General features: G+C 49.5%; 1 protein-coding gene across 2 annotated transcripts; it reads left to right on the forward strand.

Moving 5' to 3' along the window:
- Nucleotides 1–11,571: 11,571 nt before the first annotated feature.
- Nucleotides 11,572–18,980, forward strand: NRGN (neurogranin). 2 transcript variants are annotated; one of them, XM_012752519.3, is made up of 4 exons: nt 11,572–11,740; nt 17,295–17,521; nt 17,759–17,779; nt 18,199–18,980. In XM_012752519.3, exons 1-2 carry the CDS (start codon nt 11,726–11,728, stop codon nt 17,514–17,516), a joined length of 237 nt encoding a protein of 78 aa, XP_012607973.1. In that variant the 5' UTR covers nt 11,572–11,725; the 3' UTR covers nt 17,517–17,521; nt 17,759–17,779; nt 18,199–18,980. The 2 variants fall into 2 exon arrangements, with proteins under 2 accessions (XP_012607973.1, XP_012607972.1); XM_012752518.3 differs by having other exon boundaries at nt 11,573–11,740; nt 17,762–17,779.
- The last annotated feature ends 250 nt before the right edge of the window (nt 18,981–19,230 follow it).

A 19,230-nucleotide genomic window follows, 5' to 3' on the forward strand; every position in this document is an offset into this window, starting at 1 on the left:
TGAAAGATGGGGAGAGAGACAGAAACCCCATGACATCGTTTTAAGCACTGGGTACAGCCATGCTAGCCCAGTTACGTGGCCCCGTACATCCCCGTTTTTGTTTAAACTGGTTACTCCTAAAGAAGGAAGTCGAAGGAAGCAGAAGCCTGAATGAGACCTCAATGCCAAGATCACCTATCCTGGAGAGGAGCAGAGAGAGACAGAAGGTGGTTGCTTAATGAGCAGACTTAGTCTTCTGTCTTAATGGCTTCTTGACTAAGACACATGACTGGGGAGACAGTCATGTTGGCAGGAGAGGTGGCCAAATAGTGAGGTAGCTTTAGACTTAAAAAGACTTCAGTGGAATCCCAGCTTTGCTGCCTACCAGCTGTGTGACCTTGTTCAAGCTACTTAACCTTTCTTTTCTCCCACATTTTTTCTACATTGGGAATAGTATTTGTTTCATTGGATTTACTGTGAGCATGACATGATGTCTTGAGATGACATACATTATTAGTCATCTCAGTCCAGAATACCCCCTTCCTTCTGTGGAACTGCTCTTCCCCACTCTCTCCAAATGTTCCTGGAGGGCATTCTTAGTCACATGACTATAATCCAGCTGGTCACACAATTGTGCCACAGGTTGGGTTAATTATAATACCTCATCCACCTAGCCACAAGGATTGGTGCAAGAATGGGCATGTGGCTCAAATCTGGTTTATCAGAGACCTCCCCTGGGAATTATTAAATTATTATTAATAAAGTTGGGATCGAATAATTATATTTCTTCTTTGGTCCCAAGGCTGTAATGGTTTGAGTTCAGAGCTGCCTGCAGCCATAGTTCCAGCGTTATGGAAATAGCAGCATTATGCAGAAGGAAGCAGAGACAAGAGATAAAAAGGGAATAAGAGAATCTTAATAAGATTTTACATTCCTGGAGCTGGTTGTTCTAAAGCTCCACCTCTGCCCTTTCAGTGAATCAATGCTTATGCTATAATATAGGTTGGGTTTCTATCCTTTTCAACCAAAAGAGTCTTAATCAATACAGGGTGCGATGCACTTAGTATAAAGCAGATGGCACATAATAAATGCTCATAATAAATATTTGGCACAGAAAGTGCTCCCAGGAAAATGGTTTGAGACTTTCCAGACTTATGGAATCTTTGCTTTAATTTAAGATAAATTCTTAAGCCCTTGTGTGTGTATATATATATATATTTATACATATATAGGTTTACCATAATAACAATGTACAATAAACAGAAGTGCCCTCCCATTGTCCCAGTGGTTTCTGCTTGAGGGTAAAAGTCGTTCCCATCTAGTAGTTAAAAGTGATGCCCATTTCAAAGGAGATAAGCCCACATTAGCCAAAGAACTGGTAGAGGCTCTTTGTCCTAAGGGCATCTAATTAATCCTTCAGAAGTCAGAATAGCTAGATTGGCAGCTGCAGATGGGCTACCATGTACTGGCTACTAGAGTGGTGGAGGAAAGGAGCCATTCCTGAGGAAGCTCCAAATGTTGTACAAAAACGGGATTCTCAGGATCCCAAAAAAAAAAAAAAAAAAAAAACGGGATTCTGGATGAACATTCACTCTGTCTTTAATCCATCTTCTCCCAACTAACCTTGGAGGGTTTTATTTTTATTAAAAGAGGTGGGAAGTTTCTTCATTGAATTGTCTGACATAGTTGATCCCAATACCTTGAATAAGTCCATACGTTAAAGACTTCTGCCCTCTAGTCCAAACCAGTGGCCAGCCAGGTAGAGGAAGACTGTCGCGCCCGCCTCGCCAGCAAGGAAGAAGCGGCAACCGGAGTTCTTCTGACAGCGCTTTATTGGGGAATCTGAAGATGACTAAAGCGGAAGACCCCGAGGAGCTCTCGGAGCGGGCTTATATAGGCACTAAGTACATTAGGCAGAATCTGATTGGCTCACGCAAGAGCCCTCATTAGCATACTTGCTGAGAGACAGGAAAAAGCCCCTACACATGCGCGGTTCACCCTGTTTATCAGTCTTGTGGTATGGGTGTGACCAGGAAGTCGGCGCCATCTTGCAATGGCGTTAACACCGCGCCCCACAGAAGACCAGCCTGCCACTGCCATTTATAAGGAAGTAAGGGCCTGCCACCTATCACTTTTGAAAAACCAATACAGATCAGCCACCTAGCTAGAGATAAAATGCCCAAACCCATCCAGTCCTCCTCTATCTCTGCGTCCTCATCTTTGTCTTAAAGGAATTTTCCTTAATCGCCAGTAATTCCAATTATAGCAAGCCCATACTCCAGACATGGGACAACTGGGAGAGGTTGATGTGATAGAAATAGTGAGAGAGACCAGGGGACAAAGACTTTGAGCATGACTGCAGGAACTATAAATGGTCACTGAGAATCCTGCAATGACTCCTTCAATTAAGCAAATCCAATCTAGGCCAACCAATTAGGGAATCAAGGCAGCACAGGATTGCATAGACTCATGTTTGAATTACTAGCTGTCCCAGCTTAGACTTTTCAGGGTCTGTTATCAAAGAATCCCTGGAAACTACTTTCACATGCACTCCTCATCTTGACAAAATGATAGATGCATTGATCTGATGCACTTGAACATCTCTTGTATTATTGTGTCTTGTTAGGGATTCATTTGTGTAAATGTTATAGAAAGCCTAAATGATAGTGTCTTTAATCTATAGGCTTGGGGGTTTTTTTCTTTGTGATTTTAGCATGTTGACATTTTGCTTCATAATTACAAGATAGCTAATGCAGCTCCAGACTTCAGGTCTGTATTCAAGGCAGAAAGAAGGGGGATGATTACACCAGCTGCATCAGCCCCTTCCTGTCTGGAAAGTAAAAGTTTTCCCAGATTTCTCAACAGAAATCAGTTTGTATCTCATTGGCCATACTGGGGTCTTGTGACCAGCCCTAACCAGGCTTACATATGATCTGTTGTCATGTTTGAACCCATGACTGCCTCAACAAAATTGCAGTTGTGTTAGCAAGCAAGATGGGGAATGCATGGATATTGGCTAGGTAAGCAGCAATGTCTGCCATGACGATCTCATTACAGTCTACACAACCCCGCTTATTATCCCAAAGGTGGGACTTTCCTGTTGATGTGACATGTGTCTAGCAAGTCATAATGCAGTGCTGCTCCACCATCCTGTTCCAGAGGAATAGGAAGTCTTCTCTCTTCTTTAAAGACCAGGTTTTACATTCTCTGTCTTTGGAGGAATATCTACTATGTAGGACTGTGTCTACTGCACAGACCTTTGACTCTGTCTACTAGGCATATAGGAGCACTGAACACCTATAGAAAGACTATTGAAATATCTGAAGGTCTCAGGGTCAAAAGGAAGTGTGGTTTCACCTTCACTGCTTTCTCTCTAAGCAGCATGAACATTTCCACTAACAACCCAATCCAAAAACAGCTCATGTTCCAGCTCTCCCCACCCTCATCACACTCCAACACACAATCCCATGAAGGCAAAGCAAAAATAACAAAAATACGTCAACCCAAATAACTATCAGTACACACTTTATTTTTTTATTTTTCGAGACAGAGTCTCACTCTCTTTCCTGGGCTAGAGTGCCATGGCATCAGCCTAGCTCACAGCAACCTCAAACTCCTGGGCTCAAGTGACCCTTCTGCCTCAGCCTCCCAAGTAGCTGGGACTACAGGCACGTGCCACCAGGCCTGGCTAATTTTTTTTCTATTTTTTAGTTGTTTGGCTCGTTTCTTTCTATTTATAGTAGAGATGGGGTATCGCTCTTGCTCAGGCTGGTCTCAAACTCCTGAGCTCAAGCAATCCTCCCGCCTAGGCCTCCCAGAGTGCTAGGATTACAGGCGTGAGCCACCATGCCCAGCCAGTGCACACTTTATTAAAGTTAAATGTTCCATGCAAACTACAGAATAAGAAAAGCTTAGAGTTAATAACCCTTTACTTTTCAGTGCTTCAGTCTGACCAAAAAAAAAAAAAAAAAAATCAAAACATCACTTCCCAAAGTTAGAGCCATAGTTTAGCTGGATAAAATTACTCTAATTTTTATATAGGGAAAGGCATTTGCCCAAATGACCAAATTCCTGTGTCATGATCCAATCCCGGGATGTGTGGCATATCCTTTATGTTGGGCGATGTCCTTGAGGAAGTTCTCTATTGCAGATGACCTGCCATCCAGGCCCTGCAATGGCTGGCTTCTAATATATGTTCACCTGTATCTTGGCCATGGTGGATGCAGTCCACTAGGACAATTCTGTCAACGCCTCCTTTCTTCCAAAGTCTGAAACTTCAGAACATATCAGTGCTTCCTATGACAAGTTCATATGAAAATTCAGTAGAAGATGATTATTGGTAATACCACCTTTAGCCAGATGGCTGATCTGGATTGGTTTAAAGAAAATAATAGGTGTTAGGCCCTTAATTCTTTGTAAACAACAATGGCAGGCTGGTCTTCATCCACCCAACAAGCCTGATAGCCGGAAGTAATTAGCATATCAGCTTATTCAAGGGAGTTGGGATCAACCATGTCAGATAACTCAATGAAAGAAATGTCCTACCTTTCTAAGTAAAAATAAAACCCTCCAAGATTAGCGCTGGAAAGAGAATATCCAAGTGGAACAAGGCACCAAGACCACAAAACCTGAGAGCCAGGTGCCTCTTGCAATGCCTCACTAAGGATTGCTGCCACGAAGCTGCCTGCCCCACCTTGGCCTCTCTGGCCTGAGGCCGAGTATATAACTCTTCCTGGAATGTCCCTTTGCACAGCAAAGACACAATGGAAATGCTTAGCCAAGCTAAAGGAAGGAAACAGTCAAATGGAACTAGACAGAAAGTAACATTAAACTAGATAAATGAGGACAGACATGGCTCCTTCCTGGCTTTCAGGCCCTGTCACGGTCCATCTCCCAAAGTGCTCCCAGGAAAGAGGTCACCTCAGCATGGACTTCGGAGGAACACGCCTCTACATCTCAGCTCCTCAAAATGGAAGCTCCGGGGCTAAATTGCAGAGAAATGAAGAGATGCCTCTCTGTTTACCGCCTACCTTCTAAGTTCTTGCTGAAGACATACCTGGCCCTCTAACAGAAGCGTGGCCTGCTGCAAATGAGGTCATGCCTGGCCACAGCAGAACGCACTTTCCCTATGCCTGGCTTCCTCCTGACATGTACTCATTCGTCCTCCTCCTTGTTCATTCAATCATTCAAAAGATATTTACTGAGTATCCACTATGTCTCAGACATTGTGTTAAGGCTACAGTGGTAAAGAAAACAGCTATGGGCCGGGCGCGGTGGCTCACGCCTGTAATCCTAGCACTCTGGGAGGCCAAGGCGGCAAGATTGCTTGAGGTCAGGAGTTCAAGAACAGCCTGAGCAAGAGCGAGACCCTGTCTCTACTGAAAATAGAATAATTAGCCTGGCGTGGCGGCCCATGCCTGTAGTCCCAGCTATTTGGGAGACTGAGGCAGAAGGATCACTGGAGCCCAAGAGTTTGAGGTTGCTGTGAGCTAGGCTGACACCACAGCACTCTGGCCTGGGCAACAGAGTGAGACTCTGTCTCAAAAAAAAGAAAAAGAAAGAAAACAGCTCTGATAACTTTCCTTATTTTTTTTACATTTCATATTTTTTAAGCTTTATTGAGGTACGATTGGCAAAGAAAAATTGTATATTTTCAAGGTGTACAATGTGATGATTTGATATATACATACACTGTGAAATAATGATTACCACAATTAAATTAATGAACACATTCATCACCACACACAGCTACCATTTGGGGGGGGGGGAGGTGAGCACACTTAAGATCTACTCTGAGCAATTTTCAGGAAAACATCACCATGCTATCTGGGTCTCCAGAGTCTTTCCCCATGGAACTTACAGTCTAATGAGCACATGCTTTAAAAATAAGTATTAAAGAGTCTTTATATTTCAGACATATATACTTAGATATCTATAAATGAAATGATAATGGGGGAATCATAAGGAATATAAATAAGTTTGGTAATGAGTTGAGAATTATTGATGAGTACAGTGAAGTTCATCATATACTACTTTATTTACTTATGCATATGTTTAAGTTTTTGTAAAATAAAAAAATGTTTTTTTAAAAAAAAGCATTAATATAAAACAATAAATGCTAGATGCCAAATGAATGGCACAGCCGTGGCCAGTGGATCACTCCAAGCCCTCAGATGAGACAGTGTCGGCATGAAGTGTGAGAAGTGTGATACCAGCCACATACATGCACACCAAGAGACATTCAGGCTGGGTGATTTTCAAGGGGTCTCCATTTCCTGGATAAGAGCTTCCCCCACCTTCAGCCTTGAGATAGACAGTGACGAGGAGAATGGCCTGAACTTCACTTGGATCACCAGACACGCATTGCTGGTTGAGTCAGGAATTATCTGACTATCCAGCTGAACCACAAAAGGAGAATATGTCCTTAAATGAACTAAGGAATAAGGTAAAAATTACATTTCATGTAAGTGTTTTTGTAAAAATCAATTAAAACAAAACTGAGGTGGTTATTATCAGGTTTGTTTTAGAGTTTGTTATTCAAATGTTAATAAAATGGTCATTGCCTTGTTATTAAAAGGCTGTGTTGGTGTAATGTTTGCAGGCAGGATGTGTGGGCCCAGCAGGTGCACACACTGCTTAGTGTCACTAGCTTTTACTCATTAAAAAAGGTGGGGAAGGGCCGGGGGCAGTGGCTCACGCCTGTAATCCTAGCACTCTGGGAGGCCGAGGCAGGAGGATCGGTCAAGTTCAGGACTTTGAAACCAGCCTGAGCAAGAGCGAGACCTCGTCTCTACTAAAAATAGGAAGAAATTAATTGACCAACTGAAAATATACAGAAAAAATTAGCCGGGCATGGTGACACATGCCTGTAATCTCAGCTACTCGGGAGGCTGAGGCAGAAGGATTGCTTGAGCCCAGGAGTTTGAGGTTGCTGTGAGCTAGGCTGATGTCATGGCACTCTAGCCCAGGCAACAGAGTGAGATTTTGTCTCAAAAAAAAAAAAAAAAAAAGAGGTGGGGAAGGAAACCAGGGAAAGGGCAGTGGAGAGGTGTGGAATCACTAAACGTTTGCAGCAATATAGGAACAAAGAGCAACCACATCAAGGACTCTGAACTTCACTGAGACCCAGAACAAAAGGAGTGGAAGTGGAAGAAGCAGACGCCTGGCACGTCCCAGCAGCAAGGGGCAGGCGTGTGCTAGAACTCGGAGGAACAGCAGGGCTGCTGAGCAGGAGTAAACACCAATTGGTGTGGACCTGGAGGTCCTCATGGGCTTCGATATGTCACCAAAGATGAATGTAGGGCACAGAGCTTCAGGCATGAAACCCTGTGTATGAAGAAGGAGATTAGGACTGCTGCCTTCTGGGCTGGGGTAGCATGAGCTCACAGTGACACTAAATACAGTTCATGGCTCACAACATCCGCCCCTGCCTTAAATGTCCTTCTGCCCACTCCTGGTCCCCTTCACTTATCTGAGCTCTATTCTTGCTTCAAACCACCCTCATCCAGGGAGCCTTCCTTGATCACCAAAATTCTCAGATCATTTCTCTCATACCTCAACTCCCATAGCATTTACTGTCTGCATCATTCATTTGGCATCTACCATTTATTACTTTATTTCATACACACATACATTTGTCATCAGACTATAAGATCCCAAGAGAAAGGAGACTGTGTGATTTGTTTAGCACGTAGCCCATTACAATGAGCACCATGCAATGTTAGGAGCATGTTAGAAGGGTCAGAAACACAGAATTCTAAGTCAAAGCTCCTGTGTTTTAGCGCTAGTTCTGCATGTCGTTAGAGATCTAACGCCAGACAAGTAACAAGTCACTTACCCTCTCTAGGCCTCAGTTTCCTCCTCAGAAAATGGGTTTAAAAATACCAATCCCTCCTCACATAGTTCTCAAGAGCACCACGTTAAATAATGGATGGGAAGCACTTTGTAAAAAGCACTATTCGGAGTTAGCCTAGTACTCACACAATAGTGTTGCCTCTCTCCCCATCTTACCAAGTACAGTATATCAAACCCTTAATCTACTCTGTGTCCCTAGCAGAAGCACACAGCAGAAGCTCAAAATATTTACTTTTCTTGATAACGACGCTAACAATGACAATGTTGCTGATGATGGCTAACGACTATGGATGAAGATGACTTAATGGTCACCTAATGCCCAGCAAACCTGATTTTTACATTTGAATGCATCCCTTGAGCTGCGTGCTTTTTCTTCCTCTCCTTTATGACATGTGGGGTGAGGGTGGAAGAGGCCTCCAGTCTGGCAGAGGCCCCTTTAAAAATGTACCGGGGCTCCTCCTCTGCCAACCAGGTTGCTAAAAATACGACGACAGCAAAAGCTGAAATATTTGCAGCGAAAACTGAATTTCCTGCTACCTCCACCCCCTCCTCGCAAATGGGTAAAATCCTGACCTAAGAAGCCCCCAGATCAGCTCCACGAAAGGCACAGGCCTCCCGCTTTCCAGCCCCCTTCTTATGATGGAGTCCCTCCGTGGGCTTGAGCTGGGATGTTATGTTCAGAAAGTGCCCACTCCGAGGAGGGGAAGCCACAAGTATTGGCAAATAGATTGTCACATGTCTTGGCTTTTCTCCCTGCTTACTAGGACCAACCCTCTCCAAATCCCCCTCCATCTGTCCCAAGAAGGAGCTGTATTGGACCGCAGAAGCTTCCCACTAATCCATCTTTTAGTCTCTCTTTTGCTAACCATCTCCTCTTCTGCCTGCCTTGGCTTTTATTCTTCACCCTGTACCTCCATGCTCCCTGCTGACACCAGCCCACGGCACCGACACGCCCTAGCCCTTCCCTCTGGAGCTCGTCTCCTTTCCAGGCCTGCAGCCCTTCCTTTTCGGTAGCAATGGGGGCTGGCGACTGTACAGGAGACTCAAGGAGGACAACTACAGGGTCCAAGCCCAGCTGGTCAGTAGGTAATACTCCAAAAGTTGACTGGTGGCACCCAGGCCCTAGGCCAGGCAAGCTGCTATGGGAAATGTCACCTGGCATAATTCTGCCAAGGACCGGAGCCCTGCAGAGCCAGACCCGGGCATCCCATACTGCACCTGTCCCTTTTCCTAGCTCCTCTATTTGAGAATCACAGGCTCAGAGTCCCACCGGTCCACCCTGCAGACAAACTCCAGCCACCTAGAGGTGCAGAAGAGAGATCTCTCACCAGGACCTCTCACCAGGGTTAGTGTGTGCCTTGGCCCCATGGTGGTTAAAGGGCCTCCTCTGAGCATGTCTTTGGATGTCAGTGTATGACAAGCTGCTCAGGGTGTGTGGCTCTGTGGATGTGGGCAGTGTGTGTGTCTGCGTCTTTGGGTCTATGTGTATGTGTCATCTATATGAGGCCATATGTGTTGCTGCTCCTGCCTCTGGTATTTGAGTTTCTGAATGTCTGTCTTCTCATTCCAGTCTCTGCCTTCCTCTCTGTCTTTTCCTCACCTCAGAGCCAGCCCATCCCCCAGGGTGAACACTGTGGCCAGTTCTGCGTAGGCGCCTCAAGTGGGCTGTTGCTGAAATGGTTGTTTTGCAGATGGAATTGACAGTTGCCGTATCTGTTCTCCCATGGGCCTGCCAGTGTTCGGAGACACCCTCACCCCACACAAAGGTGTCTTTCAGGAAGAGGCAAGGGCTGCGCTGCCTGTGTGGGAGTGTGGGGGGAGTGTAAAGATACCCCCCCCTTTCAGCTCTGACCAGCAGGAAGAAGGGCCCAGAGGCAGCGCAGCCTGCAGAGGGATGTTGCCTAGCAACTTGGGAGACTTTACTGCAAACTCACCAAATCCCGAATTCCTCAGCTCTAATTTGGGAAGAGAAAAGCACAGAGTCTAGGCCTGGTATCCACTATGTCCCCCCCAGTTTCCTCCTTTTCTCTCCCCTCTGGATTCTAGAGTTGAAGTCCAGCAGGAATTGGCACAACCTAAGGCCCCAGATGTGCCCATGATGTATACAAGAGCCTGAGTTGCCAGGACATCCGGCCATTTGGTGGAGGTGGGGAGCTGGAGGATGTGCCAGAGACAGCTTGGGGAACAGATTTTTAGTTACAAGGGTGGGTGGGTCCCAAACATGCTGGGAGAGACACCCCTACACCCCAAGCCCTGGAATCCCAGCCGGCATCCAGCTCAGCTCAGGGCCTCAGCTGGCTCAGACTTCCCCACCCCGAATGGACACTGGAATTTCCCTCCCACTCATTTTCCCTTTGGCCAGCAAAGCCTGTGGGCCCAACGTTCAGGTGGGAAAGAAGCATGTAACAGCCATGCCATGACTGGCCAGTGGCTGGGAATTCCTTGTAATGCAGTCTCAGGGTCCCCTGTCCCACCCAGAGCCACTGGGCATTTTCGTCTCCTTTGCCCTGAGAAGCAGCCATCCTTTCCTCCCTCCCTCCTCTGGGACCTGAGGACCTCCTTCTAGTTTTCTCAGAGAAGGCCCACCCTACCCACATAACATGCCGCACTGCCAGCTCCATCACCCTGACAAATCGGGGGAAGTTGGTGACCACAAAAGTGGCAGACTGTCCCTCCCAGATGCTCCTGCCATATCTCCCCTTCCCAGCCTCTCACCAAGCACACATCCTTCCTCATCATAGACCCAAAGAGCCTATCACTTCTAATTCCATATACTTGGGTTTAGGGTATTTTTCTTTTGCACAGGAGCAAAGGTGAGGGTGGCCACTTTTTTGCCTTATTCTGAGGCAGAAGATCAAGATGCTAGGGAGAGTGTGGTGTGAGGAGCAGTAGTGGGGAGGTGTTTCTTCCAAATCTGTGCACATATTATAAACACAGACAAAGTGGGTTTTGTTGGTTTGGTGCAGGGCATACAGATAGATAATAGATGATGGATCCATAGACAGACAGTAGAGACGCAATGCAGACAGCTCGAGCAGGGAGATTGTCTGTGTGTGTGTATGCACTCCCATAACCGGTGTCTGCGTTTACCTGTAACTGCACAGGGTGTGCGTACCAGGTCTACGCAGTTATTTTTGCAGGTTGTGTCTGCAGTATCTGCATGTTGGAAAGCCACGTTTTAGTGAGCCTGGCTGTGTCATATATGGACATGTGGGGCTTGTGAGGTTTTGTGTTCATGCTGCCCATCACCAGGTTGTGTACCAACAGCTCTCTCCGTTCTATAGCAGCAGTGATGATGGGACTTTTTTTTATTTTATTTTTTACCGCACGTCTTAAGGAGCTGTTCTTTGCGGACTGAGGGGGAGGGAAGTTAGAGGGAGCCATATTTGGGACTCTAGCTAGCTTGTGGAAATATGGAGAGGTGGGTGAGGGGTGCGTGGTTTTCTATTCACGGGCGGGAGAGGGTGCTGTGCCCAGATGTGAGTGTGTTTGTGCCAGGGCTGTCGGGGGCCTCCGTCTGCCTCCTCCAGCGTACATCTGCCTGGCAGTCTGCCACGCAGCAAGCAAGGGGACGGAGTTGGGAGGATGGGGTGTGTAGGGGGAATGGATGCAAGCGTGTAGGCGGAGGGGTTGGGGCAGGAGGCGAGAGAGGGCGTGGTCCTCCCTCCACTTCTCCCCGCCCACCCTGCCGAAGGCTTCTTCTGATTGGCTTTCGGGCCGCGGGGCTCAGGTTACATTCGAGAGCGGAGCCGAGCGCGGGAGACCGGACCGGAGAGGCGAGCTGCTGGTTCGGCGCGGGTCGGCTGGCGGCCCACAGCCCCAGAGCCCCCACCCAGCATCACACTGACCCCACCCCCGCCCTCCGCCCCAGGCAAGGACCCCCAACACCAGCATGGACTGCTGCACCGTAAGTTAGAGGGCCTGGGGGACGGGCACTCAGCTGGGGCTGGGGCAAGGGGCGCCCGAGAACCCCCTGGACGGCGAATAAGCAATGGAAGTGGGTGCGGAAGACCTGGGAGCAAAGAGGGGTGCCTGCCGAGACGTGGGTGGTGGGTGGTGGAAGGCGCCCGCCTGAGTTGGAAGCCCCAGGAAAAATGCTCCCCAACTTGCGGGGGCGTCTGAGCGCCGATCACCCGGGCAGTCTAGGTTGGACTGGGAGCTCGGCTGGGCTCTGCCACAGGGACGCAGGAGGTTAGACGAGAAGAGGAACTTCCCCCCACACACACGCCCCAGTGAGATGCTGGAAACCGTCGCCTAGAGGAGCCACGGCGGCGGCCCTTTTCACCTGGCTTTCGGCTCCCACCATTCCGCCTCCCACCGCCGCCGCCTGGGCGGGCGGACCGGCCGCTCCGCGCGGCCCTTCAACCACCGCCCGAGCGCCCTGTGCGGCGCAGGCTGGGATGACCGGCTCACCTGGGTTAGCTTAGTACTGGCGATGAGCAGCAAAGCGCCTAGTGAACGCGGTTCTCAGGGCGGAGGGGCGGGGGGTGCCCGGCCCCCGACGCCTTCTCGCTCCGGAGGGGGCTGGGGGAAGTGGCCGCGAGAGAGCCCTGCTGGCCAGGGGGGGAAGTGTCTGCGGTTTGTCGGCGCCCACACGGAGACCTGGATACTCCTAGGGCCGAAAGCCACAGAGCGCTGCTGCTCAGGTGACTCGGTGTGAAAGCGCCTGGCACAGGACCTGCCTCCTGGCTCACTGGAGGAGTGCAGTGGTCATATGTATATAAAATTTGTGTTTGTTTATTTATTTTTAGCCCCTACATATGAAGAAAGACTACTCCAAAGTCTTTGTATTCTCGTTCAGTCAACCCAGAGAATGATACAAGAAGGTTACTGACTTAGCCTGCTGTCCCACCCTCCACCCCATGGCGTACAAAAGAAAAAAGAAGTGGGGTTTGGAAGGAAAGGATAGCCCAGTTCTATAAGAATTGAGACTTCCCTATGTCTGGGTACCAAGAGGCAGAGAAAACTTGGGGGCAAGTCGTGATTGCTGTAATTTTAACTCTTATTAGTGTCAATAACGGTTGCCAGTTTTTGAATGTTTACCACGTACCTACCACTTTATATTTAATCATTGCAACAACCCTGTCAGGTGGTATTATTTCACAGATGTGCAGACTGAGGTTTAGAAAGATTAAATTGTTTTCCTTCCCAAGGAGGCAGGATTCAAGCATCGCCCTATCTGATTCCAATAGCTGTACTTTAACCTCTCCTCTGAATCTGTACTGTTTTTTCCTCATTGTAAAAGTAATATGCTCATCATAGAAAATGTAAAAACTAAAGAAAAGTATGAAAAAAACATATCAATCATCTCCAACCCCACCCCCTCCCCCTGGAGGAACCCCCACCCCCCCATAAAATATCTCCTTCCAATCTTTTCCCTTTGCTTATTATGCTTCAGGAAGCAGTTTTTGTCGTGAGAGGGACTCCACTTTCCTGGGCTCCACTGAGGAAGAGCCCCTCACCCCCCGCAGTGTTTTACAAAGTAGAGAAAATAAATGCATGGTGGGCTCTGGGATATACGTGGGAAAGGGGAGAGGAGTGAGGGGGCAGTATTGCTGGGGAAGGGGAAGCAGGAGGCATGGCCAGTGGAAAGAGATGAGTAAGCAAGGGATCCAAGAAGCCAGGGAAGGAAGGTAGCTTGTCTTCTCTAGTGTCTGCACAAGTAATTAGGGTAGGATGTGGAGGCCCTGCCTGCAGGCCCTGGTCTGCCCAGAACTGTGCTCTTGAGTGCCCAGGAAGCCATACTGAGGAATTGATAGATGTAGTTGGAATCAATGTCCCCTAAAAAGGGAAGGCTGCCCCTCAAAAGGTACAGAGGAAGCATATACACAACTCTCCCAGTGTACCCAGTGCATAGGAGCTTTCCCAATTCATTCCTTCCCTGTCCTAGATCTGCAGAGACAAAGGGCTGAGCAAGAGAGACATTTTCAGACTGTGCAAGGGGCAGGAAGAATAAGCAGGCGCGATGAGGTAGAGGACTGGGGAAGGGCAGGGCTGGGCTCAGTGCTGAAAGGTAGCTGGGACTTGTAAAGAGAACAGTGTACCTCTGGGAGCTAGAGACAAGTCCTTCTTCACCTTTCATTCTGGGGCTCTCCAGCGCTGACTGCCTCAGCTGGTGTTTGGGAAGAGCCTAGTCCTGCCTTCTTCCCTCTCTCCCCTTGGTAGAGGCTCGGACAGAAATGAGGAAGAAGAAAATAGAGCTGCTTTTTTTTTTTTTGAGACAGAGCTGTTGATTCAAATGTTACAGTTGCTGATTTACATAGCCACATATATATGACTTTTCCTGCATTCACTTAATATAAAAAGGCAAGGAAACATTTTTTTTTGAGACACAGTCTCACTGTATTGCCCAGGCTAGAGTGCCGTGCCTAGCTCACAGCAACCTCAAACTCCTGGGCTCAGGTGATCCTCCTGCCTCAGCCTCCCGAGTAGCTAGGACTACAGGCATGCGCCACCATGCCCGGCTAATTTTTTTCTATATATTTTTAGTTGGCCAATTAATTTGTTTCTATTTTTAGTAGAGATGGGGTCTCGCTGTTGCTCAGGCTGGTCTCAAACTCCTGACCTTGAGCGATCTGCCCACCTCAGCCTCCCAGTGCTAGGATTACAGGCGTCAGCCACCGCACCTGGCCTGGAAACATATTTTTGATCCAGCTCCTTTCTTTTGTTGAGTCTAGTTGACTTGGTCCAGCTGAATTCATAGAAATAATTACCTGCCCTAAGGCAGTAGTTAACAGCAGAGGCTACTGAATCTGATCAAGTCATTGTCACGGTTTGTCAGCTAAGCGACCTTAGGTAGGTTACCAAACATCTCTGAGGCTCTATCCTGACTAAACGGGGCCTAAATGGGGTAAAATGTGCAAAGTGCTTAGCATAGGGCCTCCTCTCACATAACAAGCAACAGACAGGGATAAAAGCCTGAAAGCTATTAAAATTTGGGTATTGAAGGAGACTTTATTCATTTAGGCCAAGTGCTAGTTGTGGCTGAAGAAAATGAGACTCTTGGAGGTGAAGTGACATGTGCAGCGGGGACGAGAGGCCATGAGTCCTGTTTTGTCAACCAGTGCTCTTTCCACTTCCTCCGCCACGACCACCCCTGCCCTCGCCAGTTGTCTTTCAGTTCACATGGAGCTCTCAGGCACGCACCAGTGGTCTTAGGTTTGGAAGGCACCAGCCCAGGCGTCATGACCAATGAGCCCCTTTCTGGATTCCTTTTACTCTCCTTCCAGTTTTGCCACTTAGCAGCTCTGTCCTGAGAGTTCAGCTGCAGGGAGAGGGAGCTGATTCTGGAGAAGAGCGGAGTGAGTGTCAGGGGTGGCTTTGCCTGTTGTTCCAGGTTTCCATTCTGGATCCATCAGGGGTGGGTGGTGACAGCAGGCAGGGTCTTAGCATGGTTGGGGGAAGATACCCTTTCCAGAAGGGTTCCTCCTCCGCTCAACCTCCTGTGAGGCCATCGAGGACAGGTGGGTCAGGAATGGTTTTTTATGGTTGTTGCTCCTTTTTGAGAAGAAATCTAACTGTTCCCTGATAATATGCCAAGAAAGACTTGAACTCTGAGAATCAAAGAATCCAAAGGAGTTGTTTCTGATTTTACGTGAGGAATAAGATGTCAGAGAGAGCTCCAGACCTGCGAAAGACAAGAATGTGTTTGTCAAGCCCCATCCACAACCACTTGCCTATTCCTAGCTCCTTTTAAGTGTGTTTAAATCAACTGTGGGCTTCTTAAGCACAAATGGAAGAACTCTGAAGCCCAGGAAATGAGGACAGCCTGGGGAAACATGGTGACAGGGAGCCATTTGTAAACCTAGGCTTGGGCATCTGGAATTTCAACCTGTGCTCCTGGGGCAGAACCTGGCCAGGACAGTGACCACTGAAGCCTCACTCATTTCCTATCCACTTCTGTGAACTGGATTGGTGGAGGGCGAATGTGCAGAACTGAGTTACCGTGTGTGAGACCTTGGCCATCTCATGTCCTAGAAGAAAGAGACAGCGAAAGCTGTGGAAGGCCTTATGGAAAAAATGAGCACAAAGTCGTAGAAGCCAGAGGGCCAAATCAAAGGAGAAATGCCCTTCCAACCGTATAGTAACCATCCCCATCCCAACCCTCACTAGTGCTGGAAGTAAGGGGTGCAGGAGCTGAATCTCTACAATCCAGGGCCTTGCTTTCACAATCAATACCATCAGTTCACTAACCTCTTCTAGGAAAGAGGGCAGGCTGTCAGAGAACCAGAAACCTACTTTGGGGCACAGGGGAGGGTTGGATTATTATTAGGTTGAACCATGTGAAATTATTAATGACCACTTTGGGCCCCATGAAAACGACTATTTTGCATCAACTTATTATTTAAAACAACCATAATAGCTACCATTTATTGAGCAACTAGATTGTGCCAGAAACTTTATGCATATCATGCTGTTTGTTCTTCCCCACAACCCATAGAAGTGGTTATTATTATCCTGATTTCTCAGATGAAGGAGCTGAGATAGGAACAGATTAGATAACTTGCCCAAGACCATGCAGTCATAGCAAGTGGTAGAGCCTTGGTTTCTTTTCTGGGGTGCATTTGCTTATCCTACAAAGTAGGGGTTAAAAATATATTCTGGACTCTGACATACAAAGGTTTGAATCTTAAGTCCATTATAACTATCTGTAAGACCCCAGGTAGGTTTTTAAACACTCCAGTCATTAGTTTTATTAGAGGTAAACTAGGATAACAATTAAAAGGTACATCATAGCTTTATTTTTGAGGACTAAGTAAAATAATGCCTAGAAAACACTACGTTATTGCACCTGGAACAAGGTAAGTGATTAAATGGTAGCTATCATCATAATTCCTCTCTTTGTCTTTTCTCTGTCACTCCTTCCACACTATCTTTTGTCATCTGTGTTTGAGCTCATCCTGGGAAGCAATAGGAAACAACCTCTGGGCCTCCAGCCCTAGGTAGAGGGAGGCTGACTCACTGAGAACTCAGGGAAAGAGCTGTCCTGCTGAGTCTTCTACACCCTCTCTCCAGGGAATCCTGGACTGGGAAGGGGACTTTCTGAGCTGGAGGCACCCTCTGAGAGCAGGAGCCCTAAGGCCACTTCCAGGATGGCCTGCTGCTGTTGTCCTTGCTCCTCCAAACCCAACCACCAATCAGCTGTGCAGCTCCTCTAACTCGGCCGCTCCTGGTGGGCCTGACTTTCTTGTATCCCAACCCACCGTGCGCTTCTCTTTCCTGAGTTGGGCACACAACTGTGTCCGCCTGGCCCTGAACCTTCCTCTTCGCCTGCCACTCCCCCCACCTAACACACCTGCCCCAGTGCGGCCCTGCCTTATCCCTTCCCCACGCTCTGCTCCCCTCTCTCCACCTCCCACCCCCGCGTCGCCCTCCTCTGCATCCCCCAGGGCTCTGTTCCTGTCCCACCCCGCGGGATCTCGATCCAGTTACCCCATAAGAACCCCCTTGCCCCGCCCCAGGAGAGCGCCTGCTCCAAGCCAGACGACGACATTCTGGACATCCCGCTGGACGATCCCGGTGCCAACGCGGCCGCTGCCAAAATCCAGGCGAGTTTCCGGGGCCACATGGCGCGAAAGAAGATAAAGAGCGGAGAGCGCGGCCGGAAGGGCCCAGGCCCTGGGGGACCGGGCGGAGCTGGGGGCGCCCGGGGAGGCGCGGGCGGCGGCCCCAGCGGAGACTAGGCCAGGTGAGGCGGGCCGGGCGTGGCGGGCTGGAGGCTGTCCTTTCCCAGCCCTCCTCCGAAGGAACAGGGGCAGACTATGGGGGGCGACGGGTGGAGAGGGGTGTGTAGGGAGCCAAGGTGGGGGACCAGAAATCCGAGACGTGAAGTGGGTGGGCGGGAGGAGGCTGAGGGTGCTGCGGGTGCCGAGAGCTCACTGTTTCTCCCTTTTCGCCCTCCCTCCTGCCCCGCCCTGGACCAAAGAAGAACTGAGCATTTTCGAAGGTAACGAATACGGCCCCGAAGCGGCAGGGTGGGAGCTGTGAGTGGGAGAAAAGGACCAAATCCCCAACCCGTCCCTCTGCCCGCCCTCACCCCTCCCAGCTGGGGACATGCACCCTGCGCTTGCGGGTTTCCTGATACATCGAGGCGCCTGAGGCTGCGACGGGGACACACCTGGCCCAACACAGATACGCAGTCACCCCCATTTGGCTGCACAAGCCTGGCCGAGGGGCATACGCACACCGCGGCGCGCACACGTACCTGCCGCGGGGCTCATTTCAGCACAGTGACTCGGACGGGGGTTCTGGGTGGCTGGGGCCCCTGGCACTCCCTGCCCAGCCATCCCGGTTCAGAAAAGGAGAAGGGAGGGGGAAGGAAAAGTACCAGGAGAGGACGGGTTCTCAGACCTTCTCTCTCCTCAGTTCCCGAGGAGAGATGGATGCCGCGTCCCCTTCGCAGTGACGAGACTTCCTGCCGTGTTTGTGATCCCCTCCTTCCCACCAACCTGCCAGCTTCAGGAGCCCCCCCGCGTCCCAGAGACTCCCTCTCCCAGGCAGGCTCCGTCGCGGAGTCCTTGCCCTTTTAGTTAGTCTCCAGTCCAGTATGGTTCCCATCTGCCCTTCCTCCCCGACCTGCCCTAACCCTGTGCTCCCAAATCTTCCTTCTTTTGCTTCTCGCCCACCTCTCCCCGCACCCAGCATGCAGCTCTGCCTCCGCAGCCTCGGCGCGCTTCCCTGCGCGCACTGCGGAGGGCGCCCTAAGCGTCACCCAAGTACACTCAGAACAAGTCCTTTCGTTCTGTGCGCAGCCGAAAGGGGCGCCCTGCGTCTCTGTGCCGTTCCCGCCCCAGTCTAGCCCCAGGACCTGGGGCACGGAGAGGGGGGAAGAGGGTTTTCATGGCGTCAGACGCCCCTTTCTCTGATCGGAAGGGAAGTCCCTACCCCACGCCTGCCTGTGATGTCCCCTCCCCTCTCCCTAGCGCACTCTTGAGAGCAGCCTTTCCAGCTCTCTTGTTTATGCAAACGCCGAGCGCCTGGAAGGCTCGGTAGGAGGAGTCTTCCGCGGCCCCGCCCCTGCCCCGCCCCTGCTGGTCCCGTCCCCCGCAGGGCTCCTGGGGCTGTGGCCGGAAGGTTTTTAATCTCCGTGTGTGCATGTGACCGTGCTGGGTTGGAATGTGAACAATAAAGAGGAATGTCCAAGTGTTCAGAGGGTGCCGGCGGAGGGAGGGGGTGGTGGAGAGAGTTTGGGTGCACGAGGCCACCGCCTGGAGCTTGACAAGTCTCATTTGACCAAATGAAACCGGGCGGGGGATGGGGGCAGAGGTGGAGAGGTACCTAGGTTGAAACCTACTCCTTTGACCCAGCCAAACTTCCTGCTAAGGCGTCGTCTCCGGGACTTCAAGCTCATTCCTTCCTTCCTTTACTGGTAATGCTCTTTGAGCCGCCTAGAGGAAT

The sequence above is a fragment of the Microcebus murinus genome, chromosome 4 (genome assembly GCF_040939455.1).
Source record: "Microcebus murinus isolate Inina chromosome 4, M.murinus_Inina_mat1.0, whole genome shotgun sequence".
Classification (NCBI taxonomy): domain Eukaryota; kingdom Metazoa; phylum Chordata; class Mammalia; order Primates; family Cheirogaleidae; genus Microcebus; species Microcebus murinus.